This window comes from Ambystoma mexicanum, chromosome 7p, assembly GCF_040938575.1.
Source record: "Ambystoma mexicanum isolate Mex_15411 chromosome 7p, UKY_AmexF1_1, whole genome shotgun sequence".
NCBI classification, from domain to species: Eukaryota; Metazoa; Chordata; class Amphibia; order Caudata; family Ambystomatidae; genus Ambystoma; species Ambystoma mexicanum.
In genome coordinates, this window is record NC_090939.1 from 668,290,183 (window position 1) to 668,312,073 (window position 21,891).

General features: G+C 46.4%; 1 protein-coding gene across 1 annotated transcript in view; it reads left to right on the forward strand.

The window, feature by feature from the left end:
* The window catches only part of COL4A2 (collagen type IV alpha 2 chain), a 730,687-nt gene that overhangs the window by 482,258 nt on the left and 226,538 nt on the right, over window positions 1-21,891 (forward strand). Inside the window, exons 16-17 of the mRNA XM_069636740.1 lie at window positions 381-425; window positions 18,622-18,675. Coding sequence (XP_069492841.1) covers window positions 381-425; window positions 18,622-18,675 — 99 coding nt within the window. The remainder of the gene's footprint in view (window positions 1-380; window positions 426-18,621; window positions 18,676-21,891) is intronic.

A 21,891-nucleotide genomic window follows, 5' to 3' on the forward strand; every position in this document is an offset into this window, starting at 1 on the left:
TAGTCAAAAGCCATCATAAAGATGAAATTGAAAGAAGGTGCCAAACAAGGGCTCTGAGGTTTTCATTATGGTAGTTGCAGCTATTTTACAGTACAAAAGATGTAGACTTGTCTTAGTCTGACAACGATGTGTGTATTCTGCATATGCGTTATCATGTGTCATGGCAGAGGCCATCCTCACCTCTAGTCAATGAGCGATCATGGCGTATCACTGGGCAGAGATTCCCGCCTCCCTGGGAACCCTTCTAAGATTCCCATTCCCGTGTCACTTGCCCTGTTGCTTTCCTCTGATGAGGCCTGACTACTGCCTTCCAGACCATTTTCAAATTGATGACTCAGGACCTCCATGGTACTACTAATGCTCTATTTTAATTTTTTCAGGGTTTGCCAGGAATTAACGGCCTCCCAGGGACAGTGGGAAATAACGTAAGTAAAAATAGGAGTATTTTTGTATTAATTCAATGTGGTGTTCACTGCTTCCACGGCTGATGGTGAAGTATTTAAAGCCAGTAAGATAATGCGGCGTGTAAGATAATGATGTGTGTAAGATAACACTATGTGTAAGATAATGCAGTGTGTAAGATAACGCTGTGTGTAAGATAATGCTGTGTGTAAGATAATGCAGTGTGTAAGATAACGCTGTGTGTAGGATAATGCTGTGTGTAAGATAACACTGTGTGTAAGATAATGCAGTGTGTAAGGTGTAAGATAATGCTGTGTGTAAGATAACACTGTGTGTAAGATAATGCTGTGTGTAAGATAATGCTGTGTGTAAGGTGTAAGATAATGCTGTGTGTAAGATAATGCAGTGTGTAAGATAACGCTGTGTGTAAAATAATGCTGTGTGTAAGATAACACTGTGTGTAAGATAATGCTGTATGTAATGTGTACGATAATGCTGTGTGTAAGATAATGCTGTGTGTAAGATAACACTGTGTGTAAGATAATGCTGTGTGTAAGGTGTAAGATAATGCTGTGTGTAAGATAATGTTGTGTGTAAGATAACACTGTGTGTAAGATAATGCTGTGTGTAAGGTGTAAGATAATGCTGTGTGTAAGATAATTTTGTGTGTAAGATAACACTGTGTGTAAGATAATGCTGTGTGTAAGGAGTAAGATAATGCTGTGTGTAAGATAATGTTGTGTGTAAGATAACACTGTGTGTAAGATAATACTGTGTGTAAGGTGTAAGATAATGCTGTGTGTAAGATAATGTTGTGTGTAAGATAACACTGTGTGTAAGATAATGCTGTGTGTAAGCCACAGTCAAGGTTGGAATCCCAGCGGTGCTGACTCAGCCCTTCATCAGCCCCAGGTGGATACATCCGGAACCATTACATTTGGTGATAATAACACTTCTTATTAGAGGGACACATGGCATAAAACAGATTTTAAAATGTGATTTTTTTTTTAATGGCGCAATCCCCTGCACAAAGTATTTTTTTACCATTCAAAACTCCCACCTTTCCACCACACCCGACTGTAAAAGATCTTTCATTTTGCTTTAGTTAATTTTACAGGAGAAAAGAACGCCATGGCAGGGGCAGCAATCTTTTCCAAACAATGCTATCAATGTCCTCTTGCTGCCCCGCGCCTTACGCCACCAACAGGAGAACCACTCCAGGCACTGTGACACCATTCAGCCACCCACTGCTATGTCAGGGAGGAGATTAGTGATATCAGTGTTAGTAAAGATGTGTCTTTTAGGCAACTTTCCTTCCATATTCTTGTCATGTCACGCGGGAGACTGAGGTCTGCCGCTCCCATTTCCTCCTGGCGAGTCTACCCGCGTGTTCGCGGGGAGCGACGGGTTACGGGGCTGGCGGCCTTCGGCGCATGCGCGGAGGACCTCTCTCTCGGTTCCGCGCATGCGCCGTGGACTGGGCTCGCCTCCTTGGAGGGGCTTGCCTTCCAAGCCTCGTTGTGGGTTCGCCGGCGCCCGGAAACGGAACGGCTTGCGTTCCAGGCCCCTCGGGCGCCGGCGGCCCATAAAAGGGGCCGCGAGTCAAAGCGGGTCGCGTCTCAACGCGGTTCGCTTCGCTCGCCTCGTTGTTCCTGCCTCTCTACTTACCTGTGGCCTGTCCTGGGCCAGCCTGCCTCCAGTCCTTACCTGTGGCCTGTCCTGGGCCAGCCTGCCTCCAGTCCTTACCTGTGGCCTGTCCTGGGCCTGCCTGCCTCCAGTCCTTACCTGGGTCCTGCCTTGGGCCAGCCTGCCTCCAGCTCTTACCTGGGTCCTGTCCTGGGCTAGCCTGCCTCCAGCTCTTACCTGGGTCCTGTCCTGGGCCTGCCTGCCTCCAGTCCTTACCTGGGTCCTGCCTTGGGCCAGCCTGCCTCCAGCTCTTACCTGGGTCCTGTCCTGGGCCTGTCTGCCTCCAGTCCTTACCTGGGCCCTGTTCTGAGTCATCCACCATCTATTGTGTATATGGGTCATACCCTATGCTAGCCTGCATTCTCCTGTTCCATCCTGGGCACGTGTATACAGTACTTTATTTGGCCAGACAGCAATCTCCAACTGAACTCACTCTTTCCTGTCTTGCCTGACTCCGAACTTTATCCTGTGTACCATTGGAACCATCAGCACCAACCAAGCTCCTTTTGCCTACTGCGAATACCTTTTCTGCTACACTGGTTTATCTACCAACTGTCGCTGCACTGAGGTTCTTGGAAGATTCATGTCTTGACTACTAGCTCCACCTGGACTATGGTTCCATCAATCTGAGCCTACAATCCTCTTGTCACGCATATCTGGAGAGTGCCTTTTGTGACATTGGGAGTTGGTCCATCCTTCACCCAGTTTCTCTTTTGGGTGGTGGAGAGGCTGATTCCTCGTGCCGCTATTTCATCAGTTCCCGGACTTCAGACTGGCGACCTCTGCGAGACCAACCACCAAGACTACAGGTACGCGGTCCTCTCGGGCCAATCAGCTTGACAGATTGAGACGCCTGCCTTCTGATTCAGAGATGGATGAATCGCAAGACATGAGGAACGAGTTGCTAGCGCTCAGGGCTGAGATGACCGCCCTGCGTCAGGAGAATCAAACATTACGTCAGATGATAACGCAAGGAGCACCCAGTACCTCTCAAGTAGAGGGATCATTGGCTCATACAACACCCATCAAATTCGACGGAGACCCTAGACGGGTGGCAGAGTTTTGTAACCACTGCAGGATACATTTCCTCTTCAGGTCTACCTACTTTAACAACGATAGGGCCAAGATTGGTTACATCTTGGGGAACCTAACTGGGAACGCATTAGCTTGGGCAACTCCGTTTGTGGTTACGAACAGTCCTATTTTGAATGACTTTGCTGCCTTTGAAAAGGCCTTCCTTGAGGTGTTCCAGACGCCGAACCTGGCCTCCGTTGCACAGAATCAATTGATGGACTACAAACAGGGAAGCACTGACATCATCACCTACATCAGCCGCTTTCGACTTTTGGCTACCGACTCCCAGTGGCCCGAAATTACACAGAAGACACTGTTTCGTCGAGGCCTGAGAGAGGAGTACAAGGATGAGTTACTCCACATCCCTGAACCAGAGAGCCTTCAACTCTTGATTGATCAAGTACTCCGTATTGACCAAAGGATAGCCGAACGAAAGGCTGAGAGACGTCGGCTTGACAGAAGCGGTCCCCGGACGACCAACACACCCGCTGGTTCATTCGGGTCGACCGAGTCCGCACCTGAGCCCATGCAAGTAGGAGCCATGAGAGGACCTTTGACGGAAGAAGAGAAGAAACGAAGGAGGTCTTTGCGTTTGTGTCTTTACTGTGGAGCAGCTGGGCATTATTTGGGTACGTGTCCTTTGCGTCCGCAGAAGAAGAAGTCGGGAAACTAGGAGACCTGTCGTATACGGGAAGGGCAGCGACAGGTCCTATCCCTTCCTCAGACCCTTCTGTTATTTGTTCTATTCGTCTGCCCATGCAACCAGCGGTGCTACAGACCCTGAAGGTCCGAATTAAACTACCAGACAAGAACCTGGAAGTATCCGGTCTGCTGGACTGTGGGGCTTCCGGCAATTACATTGACGAAACGTTCGTCTCCAGACATAAGATACCACTCATTTCCAGACACACACCTCTGTCGGTGGAGCTTATTGATGGTACTCCCTTGTCTTCTGGACCCGTTAGTCAGTTCACAGTTGGACTGGCTCTTCTGATTGCTGACCATTACGAAGAACTTGCCTTTGATGTTATTAAGTCACCGAACTATAAGGTGGTCTTGGGATTACCTTGGTTGCAACACCACAATCCTTTGATAGACTGGAGAACCCAGACCTTGACCTTTTCATCCGAAAGGTGTGCTCAAGAATGCAAGCTACCTGTTCCCACCATGGCCGTTTCGACTTCTCTAGAAACAGACAGCAATGGGGTCCATCTATGTTCCACGTCTCTGGTCCCACAGGAATATTCCGAATTCAAACAGGTTTTTTCTGAACCCGGCAACATACCCCTTCCTCCACACCGTTCCTTTGATTGCTCCATCGACCTGCTGCCGAACCACGTTATTCCCCATGGGAAATTATATGCCTTAACACGTGACGAGAAGCAAGTTCTTCAGGAGTATTTGTCAGAGAGTCTAGAAAAGGGGTACATTGTGCCCTCAAAATCACCTGCAGGATTTCCACTGTTTTTTGTAAAGAAAAAAGAAGGTACATTGAGACCCTGTGTCGACTACCGGCAGTTGAATGACATAACAGCCAAGGACCGGTATCCTTTACCATTAATTCGCAGTATCCTTGAAACCCTGCATACTGCGCGAATCTTCTCCAAATTGGACCTCCGCGGAGCTTATCATTTGGTGCGCATCAGGAGTGGGGACGAGTGGAAAACAGCTTTCAAGACATCTTTTGGGCATTTTGAATACAGGGTTATGCCTTTCGGCTTATGTAATGCCCCCGCTGTTTTTCAACGATTCATGGACTACATCTTTGGTGATCTGCTAGGGTTATCCGTCTGGGTTTATCTGGACGACATATTGATATTTTCTAAATCCTTAGACGAGCATGTGGAACACGTTCGTGAGGTCCTTCATCGGCTGTCCATCAATAACCTGTTCGCCAAAGCAGAGAAATGTTGCTTTCACCAACCCAGCATTGAGTTCTTGGGATTTGTTATCAATCAAGAAGGTATTGGGATGGATCCCAAGAAGGTGCGAGCCATACAAGAATGGAAACTTCCACACGATATCAAGGCTCTCCAACGCTTTTTGGGATTCGCAAACTTTTACAGGCGCTTCATTCCACAGTACTCGCAGATCTCGGCGCCCCTCACCAGGCTAACCAGCAGCAAGATCGCTTTCGAATGGGATGCCGTGGCTTCTCAGGCTTTCGACGTATTGAAGTCGGCCTTTATGGCTGCCCCGATCATGCGCCATCCCCAGGAAGAGTTGCCCTACATAGTGGAGGCCGATGCTTCCAGCTTCGCGGTAGGAGCAGTCCTTCTTCAGAAAGATCCAACCACGTTAGTGGAACATCCAGTGGCCTATTATTCTCGCAAGTTGAGTCCCAGCGAACGAAACTACGCGGTGATTGAAAAGGAACTGTTGGCCATCAAGACCGCATTCGAGGAGTGGAGACATTTTCTCCTCGGAGCTCGCTTTTCTGTGGAGGTGCGGACAGATCATCGCAATCTGCAATATCTTCGCTCTCTGCAATGTCGGACTCCTCGTCAAGCCCGGTGGGCCTTCTTCTTCTCTCCGTTTGAGTTCCATGTTACTTATATCCCGGGAACCTCCAATATAAAGGCGGATGCTCTTTCCAGGTCCCTGGAAAACGTAGATGGGACGCCTTGTCCAGATCTGCCACTGATTTCTCCTCACCATTTTTTGCTGGCCTTGTCCTCTCACCTTAAGTCCATCGCGGAAGCCACTCGGTCGGATCCAGAAAGAACGACCCTTCTTAGCCGGCAATTGGTTTCAGAACGAGATGGACTGTTGTTTTTTCAGAAAAGACTCTACATACCTAGAGGAGCCGTTAGAAGGGGCATTCTACATGGATTTCATGATTCACCCATAGGAGGACATCGCGGGGTCAGAGCCACTCGAGAGTTGATATCCCGACAGTTCTGGTGGCCTGGTTGGGCGACCGAGGTCCAGAGGTACATCGACAGCTGTCCAATTTGTGCCCAGTGCAAGGTTCCCAGAAGACCACCATTGGGTTTGTTAATGCCCACTGAAATAGCTCCCTATCCGTGGCATACAATCGCTACCGATTTCATTGTGGATTTGCCTCCATCAGAAGGGTACACCTGTATAATGGTGGTTGTGGACAGCTTCACCAAACTGGCCCATTTCATCCCATTCCAGAAAATCCCTACAGCTACTCAAATGGCTTCAGCATTTCTGCATGACATCTACCGGTTGCACGGCCTACCGGAGAAGATCATATCGGATAGAGGAACCCAGTTCCTTTCATCATTTTGGAGACAGGTGTGTGGTCATCTGGGAATACATAGAGCACTAAGCTCAGGCTACCACCCACAGACCAATGGGCTAACCGAAAGGACCAATCAGACTTTGGAGGGGTACCTCCGCTGTTTTGCCAATGCCACACAGTCTAATTGGAAAGATGGGTTAGATCTGGCTGAAGTATCCTACAACAACACCGTTCATGCTTCCATTGGAGTCAGCCCGTTCTTCTGTTCCACTGGTCTACATCCTCGGTTGATGCCTTTTCAACCAGTTCCATCTAGTGCTGTTCCTTCTGCTGATGGCCTGGTCTTACACATCCGGGAACAACAAGAACTGGCACGCAAGATCTTGAGTGAAGCCAAGGATCGAATGAAGAGACAGGCAGACAGGAAGAGGAGTGCAGAACCTAATTTCCAGGAGGGTGACAAGGTGTGGTTGTCCTCAAAGAACTTGCCCCTCCGCAACCTGCCCGTCAAACTGGCCCCTCGATATTTGGGACCCTTTGTTATCACCAAACGGTTGTCCTCTGTAGCCTTCCGTCTTCGCTTACCCTCTTCTTGGCGTGTACATCCCGTTTTTCACGTGTCCCTGTTGAAGCCCTATGTGGTCGATGATTACGGCCGCACCTCTCCTCGTCCGGCCTCTGTTCTGGTGCAGGGCGTCCCTGAGTTTGAGGTACACGAGATCTGTGATGCCCGTTACCGTAGAGGGGTGCTCCACTATTTGGTTGACTGGAAGGGGTACCCAGCCTGTGATCGTACATGGGAACTGCGCCAGCACATGCATGCTCCCCGGCTAATACGTGAGTTTTATGTACGATTCCCCTGGAAACCTGGGGCCCCGGGTCTTCCTGGGAGGGGGCATAGTGTCATGTCACGCGGGAGACTGGGGTCTGCCGCTCCCATTTCCTCCTGGCGAGTCTACCCGCGCGTTTGCGTCTGGGGACTCGCCGGGAGGGGAGCGACGGGTTACGGGGCTGGCGGCCTTCGGCGCATGCGCGGAGGACCTCTCTCTCGGTTCCGCGCATGCGCCGTGGACTGGGCTCGCCTCCTTGGAGGGGCTTGCCTTCCAAGCCTCGTTGTGGGTTCGCCGGCGCCCGGAAACGGAACGGCTTGCGTTCCAGGCCTCTCGGGCGCCGGCGGCCCATAAAAGGGGCCGCGAGTCAAAGCGGGTCGCGTCTCAACGCGGTTCGCTTCGCTCGCCTCGTTGTTCCTGCCTCTCTACTTACCTGTGGCCTGTCCTGGGCCAGCCTGCCTCCAGTCCTTACCTGTGGCCTGTCCTGGGCCAGCCTGCCTCCAGTCCTTACCTGTGGCCTGTCCTGGGCCTGCCTGCCTCCAGTCCTTACCTGGGTCCTGCCTTGGGCCAGCCTGCCTCCAGCTCTTACCTGGGTCCTGTCCTGGGCCAGCCTGCCTCCAGCTCTTACCTGGGTCCTGTCCTGGGCCTGCCTGCCTCCAGTCCTTACCTGGGTCCTGCCTTGGGCCAGCCTGCCTCCAGCTCTTACCTGGGTCCTGTCCTGGGCCTGTCTGCCTCCAGTCCTTACCTGGGCCCTGTTCTGAGTCATCCACCATCTATTGTGTATATGGGTCATACCCTATGCTAGCCTGCATTCTCCTGTTCCATCCTGGGCACGTGTATACAGTACTTTATTTGGCCAGACAGCAATCTCCAACTGAACTCACTCTTTCCTGTCTTGCCTGACTCCGAACTTTATCCTGTGTACCATTGGAACCATCAGCACCAACCAAGCTCCTTTTGCCTACTGCGAATACCTTTTCTGCTACACTGGTTTATCTACCAACTGTCGCTGCACTGAGGTTCTTGGAAGATTCATGTCTTGACTACTAGCTCCACCTGGACTATGGTTCCATCAATCTGAGCCTACAATCCTCTTGTCACGCATATCTGGAGAGTGCCTTTTGTGACATTGGGAGTTGGTCCATCCTTCACCCAGTTTCTCTTTTGGGTGGTGGAGAGGCTGATTCCTCGTGCCGCTATTTCATCAGTTCCCGGACTTCAGACTGGCGACCTCTGCGAGACCAACCACCAAGACTACAGGTACGCGGTCCTCTCGGGCCAATCAGCTTGACAATACTATGGAAGCCCAAACATTTTGCTTTTGTGTTTGAACCTGTCCTGACTTTTTACTGAGAAGTGAAGCCCTCACCTTCACCCCTCTTGGCTTTTTGCTAATTCTGTCATGGGGAAACCCATCAGTCCTTCAGATTATCAGTACTGGGAAACTATGTTTCCCTTTTGCATTTCACTTTTTACCTGTTTGGTAACTTTTCTAGCAGTGCACACAGCATCTTGCAATGCAGTACAAGGGATACTTTTGTGTCACCCTAGACTTTACACTATGGAGTTTGGTTACTTCTGTATGTGCCTAAAAGCAAGCTGGTGGCAGCAGTTAAAGTTTTAAAATATGTGCAGTATTTTAGTGTGAACATGTGTGTTTACCGCTTCTGGCTACTAAACGTGGCTAGTGCCCTAAAATAGCCATGCCACAAGGTTTTTCGATTGTTGTACGGCCATATTGTTGTATGGCCTTCTCAGGTCAGGAAATCCCTAATATTGTCATGCATTTTCCCGACAAAGCAGCTGTCTGTTCCCATTCCACAACCATGGTACCTGAAAGTCTGATGTGCATACATGAGTGAAACCTACAGTAGTCCCTGATTGGGCCACTGCTGTCTGAGTGAGTGGTGCAGACCCTTACCATTGGTGGACTATTTTTTTCCATGAACCTGGATTTGGGATAGGAAGAAGACTCCTGCAGCCATTCCAGTATGGGAGCCAAGTATCCTGTGTAGCCATGCAGCCAAATGAAGACCCATGGACAACTCCTGAAGAGGCCGGGCGACCTTTCCTGCAATTGCCCCGGTGAAGCCCTGCTGGACTACCTGATCTGACAAGACCCTCTGGATGCCTTCTTACGCGCCTGCAGTCCTGAGACCTCCGAATCATCCCTGGACCAGCCAGTCGATCAACCAGCTCTGAATTGGGCTTCTGGAACTTCGGAGGTAACCAGCTCGTGGCACAAGTAACATTGGTACCAAGTCTCAGCTTCCCAGGATCAGGTGATCCTGCATGGGATCTTCCTGCATGGGAAGGACTTCTTCGACCATGACTGGAGAGACACCTGCTGTCGCCCATGTGTGGTGACTGTTGCTGGAACCAGTTTTCTTTCATCTGGTTGAGTGTCCTGAAGAGGTCTGCCTCAGTGCCCAGTGCTTTTCTTCATCGGAAAGGGTTGCACTCAGCTCATAGATCTGACCGGTATCTTCCTTGCACCCACAGCTCCTGGGCTTCCTCTACTGGATCCAACAGCAGGAAACCTACCCCGAGTGACTCCCAGTCGACTTGCCTAGTCACTTGGGAAAAATCTGAGTCAAGGCAGAGAGTAATCGCAAAAGTTACATCAACCCCTGTCTCCCCTATAATAAACGTTAGAATACACTTTTGTTTAATTCCATTCCTGTGCTTTTTAAACGTTTGTTTTAAAAGCTGTTCTAAAAGATAGAAAAAGTACCTTACATACTTTTAAAATCCTTGAGAAGTCTTCTGGGACATTTTTCACCACCACAAGAACTGTCCCTAACTTTCTCCCCTCTTCTAAGAAGGAACCTTGTGACATTTGGGCACAAGGTCCCATTCAACATAGTGATTGGACTCATAAAGTTAGGGTATTAAACTTGTGCACAGGTTTTCCTAACTGCACAATTACTTACCTTGCTTTCAGGTGTTTAATTGAATTGTTTGCACTTCTAAAAACCATAGGTAACTGTATATTTGTTTGATAACAGTGTTGCGTGACAATATTACCTGCTTGATTCATTTTTCTAGTGTGCTTTGGGCCTACAATAAATAGAGTAATTGTGTAAATACCTGTCTAAGTGGAATGAGTGTGTGCTTCACTGTGGGGTCTCATTGGAAACCCCTGGCCACACTCCCTCACTCCTGAGACTAATCCTTGGCCACTCTCCACGCTTACCTTGATTGGGTTTGGCTAACCACTCGGAGTTACCCTGTTGACTATACCTAGGGTGGACTCCTAAAATCTGTCCACCAGGCCAGATTTTAGAAATCCATCTTAAAAGCCAGTGCCCCACCCTTTGGCTCCAATCCTTTCACTTACTAGTAATGTGAGCAGGTGGGTACCCTGCTGGTGTCATGGGGAGGCCTGATTACAGTCCACAGAAGGAAGGGGATGCAGAAGGGCCTCCGGGTTGGTGTCTATCAATTTCCATGGCTATTTCACGTTGCTGGAACCCACAAACAAATGAGGGGTGTCGGTGGGTAGGGTGGAGTGAACGGAGAAACCAATGTATGGTACTTTAATGCGGGTACCGAACAGTAAGTCTATAATTGTGTTTTATATTTTCTGATTGTTACTTTTATGGATATTTCTATCCGAATAAAGTCGTATTGACTGACTGCTTGCACTGAGCATGTGCAAATGGGAAGAAGGAGATTAAATCATCCAAATGTATTTCTTTGATATGCTGCCTTGGTGTACTGACCAACACCTTTGCACTTAGCAAGCTGCTGGACTAGAATGAGCAGATTTCTCAGCACAGCAGGAATACTTTGGAAGGCTGCATACATAACTGGCACATATTGTAATGCATTCTTTTCAAGGCTGCCTTGTATACATAACACTGCTTCTTTTGTTACTTAAACCCATGGGAGCCACTGGCATGGATTACTATTTGACTCCTTTTACTAGGTCACTTACTAGGTCCCTGCCATCCATGGCCTGGCCCAATTATTTCCTGGCAGATTGCACCCACCACCCACATGGCGAGAGGATTTCCTACTCTGTCTACAGGAAAATTAGAACCATTCTAACGCCCCTATGATTTCGACCCAGTGGCTTTCATTTTGACCTCCCTTTTAGCATTCTTGCTGCCCTATTTGCTGTTAATGGGACCTGGGTGGCTGGGTTCTATATATAGGGTTGAGGATGGGTACCTAGAATACAGCATACATGATCTCTCTTGGGTTCACGGCACCCCTTGTTTCAGCTACAGTATAGTCTGCAAAAACTAAACCTCAATATAAAGTAAAGTTACAGACTACTCCAGAAACGTATTCTGAAACTACAGGGCAGTTTAACTTCAAAGATTCAATCTGTGCCAAAAGGGATTAGGTTTCCCCGGTTAAAGACTGGGTGAGGAGAGTGTTAGGACAGAATCCCATTGTTGGGATTCTTTGGGCCTACGTTGTGGGTCCCTTAAGCGTGTTGCTTCCTTTTTTCGGGCTTCCATAGATGTCTGACTTTACTATTGTGGCCACAGGGTCTTCCACTGTAACCCTTTGTGCCATGTGATGACTTACTAGTCCATATCGCTACCAGGAAAGGTGGGCTATCTAAGCACCCCAGTTTGGCCCCAGAGTGTTTCTTTCACCCAATACTTATGTTATGGAGTAGGCTGTTGGCAGCTGGAATTTAGTTGTGCTTCAACAAGGGTGTGAATATTTCTATCACATTAGTAGCCCAATACACCAGTGTGGTAGCCATGAGGATACTAATGTCTTTTTTTTAAGTCCATCCCCTGGCCATTTTATTGTGGGGCATCACTTTGTCTCTGTGGATCATACGACAGGCCTAAAAAGACCATTGTGATCATGTGGGTTTACCCTGAACCCACCCCTGCACCCTCGCCAAAACCTTTGTGTGTCTGCCTAGTGTGTGATTGGAGGGCTGGCTTAGGCCGGCCCCTAACTGAATGTGTTTATCCAGGGCAGACCCTGTGGATTCCTCAGACCAGTTGTTTCTTATCTGAATTGCTGCTGGATTGCCACGACGATGGGCTTCTGCAACTGAGGACCTGCTTTGGCCATGTTGTGTGGACCCTGGGCCTTTTGCTCTTGCCCATCTTTCTTCTGAAGGCTGCTGGAATCCCTTGCGGAGCTATTCCTCACCCTCCGCCCTATCCTCTTTGCTGGCTGAACCATGTTCTGAGCATTTTATCTGGGCTATTGTTGTGCTGCCTCCCTGCAAAATCGCCCTTCACCAATCGCCTCGAGATGGGACATTTCCTGGGCCTGGATGAGTGGTGGATCGAGCACAACTCCACCTCAGCTCTGCCGTGGGCCTTCCTGGGGTGCCTCTATCTCTTGCTTCCACTGTGGGACTATTCTTTGTTGACTGGGTACCCCATCTTGCTCCTCAGTACCCCTTGGCCGATTCCCTTTGTTTTCCTGGTGCCCTCTCCATTGCTGCTTCGGGCTGGTGAATCATTCACCCGAAGACACCAATTATACTTTATTCTGTCCAGGTAGTCGCTCATCTAGGGTTCAAGTCCTCGGGTACCAGGTCCTTCTCCCAGCCCTGTAAAAGAAGCAACAGTATTAGACAAACCTTAGTAGGTTCTGCCACCATTTCTGAATTAAATCCAAACTGACTTGGACTGTGAGTACTTATCCACGGGGCGTGGGTGTTAGGTAGAAAGCCCACTTCTTACCACATGAGGTTGCCCCCTGTACATTCAGCTGCTTTATTGGGTTTTGGATGTGTTTATTCTCCCAGCTAGGCCTAATCCAAAGTCTCAGTGTGTGGCTCTCGGTTGTATGTGCTTTTCTCAAAAGTGCTTATGATTCCTAAGCAAGGTAACCCTTAGTCTCCCAGAAATAGTACTGGCTAGGCTGGTGGTGGATTTTGCGTGCGTGTAAACTGGTTCCATTGGGTGAAATCCATTTGTGTGGGCTGGGTCCTTTTTGACCCCCTCCTCATTCATCAAAATGGAAGATGTGTTTGTTTGCCTCGAAGACCTGACGGGTCATGTGACTAGCCCTTTGGCCTTCTTCTGTATGTAAAAGGAGGTGACCATCTTTAGCCACCGAATGTGTGTCCCCAGGAATGGGGGATGGAGTCAGCCTAAACCCGTTCTGACTGGCGTATGCAGATGCCTGTCTGGCATTGTGTGGAGTCATTCCTTTGTGTCGATGTTCTTTCTTTCTGGGCGGATTGGTGTTCGTGAAGGGATGGCTGGGCATTGACTGACCACAACTCTTTTTGAATGATACTTGGTGTATGATTAGTTGGTGTGTACACACTCTGCATCAACAGGGTCACTTGCCCACTTACCTCGTCAACAGCTGAAGCTCTGAACCTGCCCTCTGGAGGTCCTGCGGCACAAGGAAGGACTGAAGCTCTGCATCAGCACCCTTTGACGCTCGAGTAATCTGATGGCAAAGCCCTGCCACTCCAGGGTGACCAGAAGGAAACCACGATGGTGCCCCTTATCCCTGATCCGGTGGGGATAACTGGATCACAGCCCCTTAATCTCTGGACCGTGTCTGCCAAGGCAGACCCAGAAGAGGCTGCCCATTCACCGCCAGGACTAAGAAGGCTCTCCATGCCGAACGGATCAGCGATTCTTCATCCACGCAAGTGCCCTGGTTCTATTATCCCTAACTGGGGAGCTTCAGGGGCCTACGCTGCTTTTGTTTCTGCAACCTCACCACTCAACTCACCTCCTCAGGCCTTCTTGTGTGGGTGACATCTCTCTGGAGTGATTTCTTTAACCTTTCTTCAGTGTTCCTTCTTCATTGGGTCTATCCAAGCTAATCCCATCCTCAGAAGCTAAATCTTGTGCCTGGGGATGACTTGTGACCATGCATCAACAACTACTGCTGACCACTTCTGACCTGCCTGTCCACTCCTCTGGCCCCAGCCCCTGACCGGGGAATCACTGGATTGAGAATAATCACTCTTCCCATGGACTTGGGGTCCCTCCTACACTAGTGTGTCAATGTTGGTGCCCTCGGTGGTCCTGACCAATATGCACAGTAACCCCATCAGGAAACTATATACCACCTACTACTGGACTGCTTTTGCAGTGCTGGGGTATTGCTCTCTCGACTCTATGGCGCTGTTGACAAGTGTTTCCATATATTTCTTCATCCCTGGGCCTCTTCATCGTCTTTGAAGGACTCCTCAGGGCTTCCCTCCACCGGAGCTGAAGGAACTGCTCTTTAGGGCACTTTCGCACAAAAGTGGCTCTCTCCCGCCAAAGACTGCTCGTCTGTGCACTACCCATCTATCTTGGCCTCTACTTTAACTTGCCTGCCTATATAGAAATCCATCCCTTTACACCCATGTTACTGCCTTTTCCTTTTTGGGAGGGGTGCTCTATTGACTCTATGTAGAACTACCTGGTACATTGTGGCATCTTCTGTTTTGCAACGGTTATCACTTGCAAGTGTATTGTTTTTTCCTTTGCCTTTTCTTGCATGAAGATTACATTTATTTTTTCTAAATACAGTGCGTGGACATTCTCTTAGTATTAACCAAAAGTATGTACTGACTACGTGAACCTCCCCACGCCAGGCAAGTGGCTGTAGCTTCCTTGTGAAACTCTGGAACTCCCTACCACACCCTATTAGAGAAGATCAACCATATTTGAATTTTAGACATAGTTACATCAACCTGCTTAAATCTACCGACTTTTTAAGCCCGCCCGTATGTGACTCATTGGCCTGCAATGTATCTGTATACTTTCCTCAGAATGTTCATTGACTTATGCCTGTATTGACCTATGACTTAAGCTTGTCGTGCTTCTGCACTATTCCTGCACATATTTTATTACCTTGTGACCTAAGCTTTGCATAACCATGTTACTGCTGCGCACTGACACCCCCAGGTCTGGTGCGCATTAAAAATGAATAAACAAACAAACAAACAACAAACAAACCTCCTGAGAGTAAGACCCGGGCTGCTCTGTCACACCTGCCCCTTAGTGACCTTGAGGGAATCAGCAGCGGTATCACATGCCAGGAAGGTACACCTACGAACCCTGTCCACAGGCCTCAGGAAAATCTCCCTAACATCGGTGTCCTGATATATTCCTTTGAGTCCTCTTCAGGGGCTCGCTGGGTCCGGGAGTAGTGGGGTTTTGCAGGCCCCCTCTACCACGGTTTAATATTGACATCCATTGGTCCAGATCCTGCTTTACATCCATTCTTCTCTTGCTGGCTGGTTCTCGAAACTGGAGCCGTATCTCCTCAAGGGGGCCTCCCCTGCTGTTCTCTGGGGTTGGTTGTTTCTTTGGCCACACGTATGGGGTAGATCTGGTATGCACCCCACTTTACCCTATAACCACAGCTTGCCTATGGACTTTGTCCCATTATTTCCTATATGATGGACTTTTACAAACTCGTACCCTCCTCCTAAAGTGACTAAAAAGAGCACTTACCTAAATGTGGACATTTGACATGGGTCCCCTTTGGCTCCCTGGAGTTTTACACGGAAGAGTGGATTTTTAAACTGGTATCTGAGATTTATGGTGGCTTTGAATTCATAAATCCCTAAACTGTTCATTGAAATGGATTGAAATTATAATATTGTAACATTGTCTCTTTTGCATCCACCAATTTCAAGGTGTGTATTGAGACCATGTAGGTCTAATATCATACGTCTAATTATGATCTATTTTTGGTGTCCCTCTGGGCATTGGGTAAATTGTTTAACCCCTTCACTCCACTCCCTCTAGCTACTAGAAGTATGTATAGGATTTAGCTGTAGGCTACCTGTTCTACAAGTAGTAGGGAATACTGTGCCAGTTTCCGTATTGGTAAGGTGAATCTTGAACATGACTATGCAATGCATTTTACCGATGTCTAGGAATCCTTTTTCTCCCCACCTGCCAGCAATAACATCTTTAGGGTTTGCCACCAAGTATAGGCCTTACGTTTAGCTTTAGGAGTGGAGAGAGTCGACTAAGGCCATTTACTGTTTTTTTTTAATCTAAACCATGTTTACTGTTTTTCTCCTAAACTTAGAGAACTTGTTTGAGCTGCTGGTGTCTGCGTGTAATCATTAGCAAACCCCATAAATACTGTAGAAGGCTTAACAAAGCATGTACACACAATTTCTATTTGAAATGAGAGAGTGGAATAGGTCCTTTACTCTAAGACATACATGTGACAGCACCACCCAGTAGCCATGCATGAAAGATAAACTTCACTTCAAAGCAACAGAACAGTGCATTGTGGGTATGCAAATTAGGTCAAACACTTACATGTTTCTCTAGAACTTTATCTTTGTTTTACTCTGTGTATACTTATGTAATACAGCATATGTTTTTCAGTATACCAGCGTAATATCCTCTATTGGACTTCATTGTACCTATCCACGAACCTTCTCCCTTCCCTTGGGTGAAGCAAAGACTGCTCTGCCACTGCTACCCCATAGAGTGATTTTGGTAAATGTTTTGGTTGGCACCCTGTCTTATCCTTAGGATAAATAGTATTGCACCCCTCAGCCGAAGGCTCTAGAGACAGCTCTTTAACACTGGCGTAAAGCGCATCCGCCATTGTTCTGCTGGCAGAATCCCATTGATCTGAGAAATGTGGCTGATGCACAAGGCACCCACACAAGGTGTAGCAGAGGTAGGGTCCATGCTGTACGCGGAGCCTGAGGACTAAGTGTAGACCTGCATGCCCTCCGAGATCTGCCTTTTCCCATAAAGTGTTTCTCCAAGAGAAAAAGGGGACATATTAAGTGCACCAGTGCTAGACAACTGTGCACCATTGCCGGGTGATTTTGCACCAGCGCTAGAGCAAAGATGACATTTGCGCTGAATGCCGAGCACATAGATGGCTTTTCATTAAAAGTCAGAGCCACATTTCCCAGGGACTGTGCAAAGCTATCTGCCATCAGAACAATGCATGTGATCAGTCCAAACTGGGTATATTTTAGCAGTATGTTCGATGACACCAACACCATGCGGCTGGAGGGGTCGGCCATCAAGTACTACAGAAAAATGAGGCAGATTGAAAGCCTTTTTTTTACTCCATATCATTTTTGAAAGATTGACATTTGGGTAAGCCTATGGACCCTTGAAGAACCTACTGGTGACCTGCAGTGAGGTGTACAGCTCAAGCAGCCATTCATTACATGCAGGTGGATCCTAAACACAGCCCTTGTTATAGTACTGACTCGTTGCTACTGTGGTGTTGTTGCTCGTGTGCTGCTCATCGTGCTTCCATCTTGGCTTTGCATGTCCACCGTCTGCTTTCAGGGTGACTGCTGTGCTGTGGATGCCCTTCACAATTACATATCCAATATGTCCACCTTATTGCAATAGTAACCACACATTTACCTACGAGTAAGGGTGCCAGACTCTATGTCGCCCGGGAGACCCTGTTCCAAGCATGTGCTGTCCTTTAATAGCCCAGTGATGAGGTTGTGATGGTAATGGTGGATGTGATGGTGGATGTAAAGGTGAAAGTGATGGTGATGTGATGTGATGTTCTAAGGCTTTTGTACTATGCCAAGTCAACGCCGGAGTAGTCACCGCGCACGGGAGGGTTGTCTGTGAGTGGGCATCTTAAACCCCCGCTAGGGCTAGCCAGACTTTAGTCCATGGAAGGGAAATGAGTAGGGGAAAGATCAGATGATGGGAAAGAGGGAATAAGTGCCACAGGCACGAGGGAGGAATGCAGAGGGGAAAGCATGCTTTGTGATAGCATGAGTGCATGGACGTCCAGTTAGTCGCACGAAGATGTGTGATGTGGAGGAATCGGGTTTATTCCAAAGTGTATGGGATCAGATGGAGTATGTAACAAGGCAGAGTAGAGTGACCAAAGACTTCAATTCCCAGATGGCAATCGGTGGAGAAATGAAAGACTAGACCGGGCCATGATGTCCACGCAGGCATGGAGTCATTGGTTAACCACACAGTTACAGTTACCCACATGTATGTGCAGTGTTATTTGTTTCATGTTTATAGGTGTATTGGAAGCTGTGGGAAGTTGCCACTGTTTTCTAAGATGGCATTTGTAAACCTATACATTCAGGTCTACCTGACAATGAATACAGTTGATCTTGCAAGTTGCCTGGAACTCTTATAAAGATTTTTATTCTTGTATTGAGGTGCTCGAAAAAAGGTGTTATTTTTGCCCAAATGAATGGCACTCATTCGATCATCCTGGAAAGTGCTAAAAGACCTTCCAGATTTGGAACCTGTAGCTGACTGGATCAGCCCTCACCGCACTCAGCTCTTACCACAGCAGAGCACACACATACTAAGCAGTTACGGCGTGGAGCTAAACATCATGGCTGACCCACACGCCAGAAATATGACTGCAGCTGAGGAGTTTCCTCATGCTAGACCTATAACTTGGGAATCATGGCTTGCATTGCTTTTTGTTGTTGTTGTCCTTCCCAGAATTGAACTCTTCTTCTTCCTGCTTTGTTTTTTTCAGGGTTTTCCTGGGCTTGAGGGCATTCCAGGAGTCCATGGATGGAAAGGCATGAAGGTATGTTAATAATGAGGTTTTCTTTGGTTTCCTTTATTTCTTTTAATTATTTATTTGTTTATTTATTGTGTGCTATAGTTTCAATTAACCTTTCACACATTCGAATAACTGAACACAATATCACAACAGACACACGTATCATACATTACAGATAGCAGCAAGTATCTTAAGAGTAACAGAGAAGGAAGGGAGGGGCGTGAGCCAGTGAATAAGACAAAGGGGGACCCAGGGAAAAGGTGTTGTGGAGAAGAAAATAATGGTAGAAAAATAAGCTACAGAAAGAATGCTGGTAACAAGAAGCAGCTCTTAAAAGTCTAGTTTACAGGTGTTACAGTCTTCAAATATGCCGGTACTTCAAAGGTGATGATGTAAGTTCCTAAAACATGATAAACATAATACTTTGTGAAACACAATTTGGTTTCTATTCTCAAAACTACAATTATTTGTTCATGATTTATGCAAATAGAGAACATACAAAAAAAAGGAAAAGTCATGTTCAGTTCATCATTTGTTTGGGTAATAGGAAGCAATTATTCATAACCCATATTAGTTCTGGAGATTGAGTCAAACAACCCCTTCTGGTTCTGAAAGGATTGTCAGAGACGATGGATCATTGGGTCTGCCAAGTTTCCCTGTATGTGCCTCTGATTTGTATGCATTTTGGGTCTTCTTATGTATTGTTTGTTTGACTTGTAACCATAATGTCCTTTTAACAAACTTCTTTCATTGAATTTCATACGTTTCTATTAGTGCAACTTAACCATAACGTTCCTTCAACAAAGTTTTTTCAGTTACTATATATATATATATATATAGATATAGATAGATATATATCTAACAAAAAAAAAATAACACAGAAGTGTTCTTAGTTCTTCAATGAATACCCAAGGTGAAAAAGGAAAGCCTGGGCACTCGGTCTGCTAAGTGCAAAATGTATTTCAGAAAAAACACCATGTTAAAGTATTTCAGTAAAAACACCATGTAAAAGTATTTCCTAAATCGTGAAAGGAAGTCACAGCTAACATGGCTTCATCAGGATAGAATCTATTTGCTTGTGATTTATACTAGCCTGTACAGTATAGCACGTCAGCACGCAACCACATCACATGATCAGGAAGGAGAAAATCATTAAAGAGGCCGCCATCTTAAAACAGAGTACAACGCATATGCTCCATATTTATGTAGTACACTTCCAGGACTCTAAATTAGATGAGTCTACAAGTACAAGCTTGTGCAAATGTGATAGCCTCAAAAGACTACACTAGATCTATGTTGTACTTAGCCCAAAGTCCAAGGGAAAAAAGTAACACTATTGAATGTTACAAATGATTGCATAACGTGACTGTACAAGAGCAGTAGGTGTCCAAGAGGAGTAGCAAACTGTGCAAAAAAACTGTCATATATAGAACTGCAACAACAAAGAAAACCCAGCCCAGGTGGGCATAACACACATAAAGCTCAAATGCAGTAAACACCAGCAAAAAACATCACAGGGCCACAGAGAGTGGAGCAAAAACCAATCTAAAAATACATGTAACTCACTATCCAAATTATGTCTATGGATATTCAAAGTTTCACATTTCATTATAAACCTCGAGTCCCATTGGCGTAATTTGAAAATACGATTCCCTTTTCTTATATGTTCTGGAACATGTGGTATTCCAAGAAAAGACATATATATTGGGTAACATTTATGTTTCTCTGCAAAGTGTATATCCAATAGGTAGTTCATATCCTGGTTTATGATCGCTCTTTAATGTTGCAATATACATTTTTTCAACTGACAAATTGTAGAACCAATATAAGCAAGAACACAGGGACAAAGATTATATATATATATTTTAAGCAGCAGACGCTTCATTAATGGGATAGAGGGAACGAATTGTCGAGACCTCACTCCACAAGAAAATGGACCAGTTGTAAGACAATTATATGTTGAAAGGGGTAGGATTGCGCTTGACACCATTATAGTACAGAAACCAACAATCAAGGTACAGTATTTTAATGAAATATGTTGAAGAATAGCCAACACGTGTTTCGACACTTAGGTCGTCTTCAAGGCACACAAAGTTACAAATAATTAGTTCAATAGCGATATCCTATTGTATACGTTGAGTGGTTCCCATCAATCAGGACATATTACGAGTAAAGAAAACAGAAGGAAAATGCCACATTGGCCGGCAAGAATATATTACTCGACAAATCGAGTGAGATTCAAGTATAACTGGACAAATCCAACCCACTTTTTGGTTACAGTTGTAAGACAATGCAGCACATACGTTTATTTATTTTTACATTTATAGCAGTGCCCTAAACTCTTAGGCATCAAAATGCTAGTTACAGACGAGTCATAACGCAGGACCTTGTGTATACAGTAATTGTATTTTTTATTTATTTAATTCAAAGGTGGTTGCTCTAAAATGCGCAAACCTTTCACCAACACTCGTAAACACAAGGTAAAGACTGGCAGTCATTTTACAATAAAACATTAAACATGAAACCATTAAAAAACGTTTAAAAAAAAGAATCGGTCATAAGAGAATAAATATCAGCGTGTGGTCATGGGCTAAAATTTACATAGGTCCTTGTGTGAAAAGCCAGGTTTTCAGCTGCTTACGGAAGGTCCAATAAGATTGCTCGGCTCTTAAGGCTGGTGGTAGTGTGTTCCAGCGTTCCGCTGCGATGACAGAGAAGTGCACTGGAACTGCTAGCTGTCAGGTTGGCACTCCATTCTTTCCAAGTACTCCTTGCAAACAAACAACCCCATCACCATATTTTATACCGACACACAAAGCAGAGCACACTCAAAAACACTATCTCTTCTCACACAAACAAATCTCTCTATATATATCTTCTTTATTAGAAACACACACGTTTTGGACACAAAAAGTGGGAGGAAAAGAAGACAAACAAATTAAAATCTCAAAATCCTAAATAATGGTTAGAAAGTTGACTGCACTTATTCAGACATGCAGCATAACTACCACCAGTCATAAGAATCTGTTATTGAAAGAAAAAACATTCATCCACCAAAGTGTGCGGAAATTCTTCAATTGCAGTCGCAGAAGCAGATGTCCTCATTTTAGCAATGAGGATTTAGTCAATTAGACCAGAAATAAAAAGCAAATCCTTTTATCCCGGTTTATCTAGTGATATACTTGGAATATTGTTGCCTTTCCCCCTAAACTTTTCACGTCCTTATTAAAATGTATCATC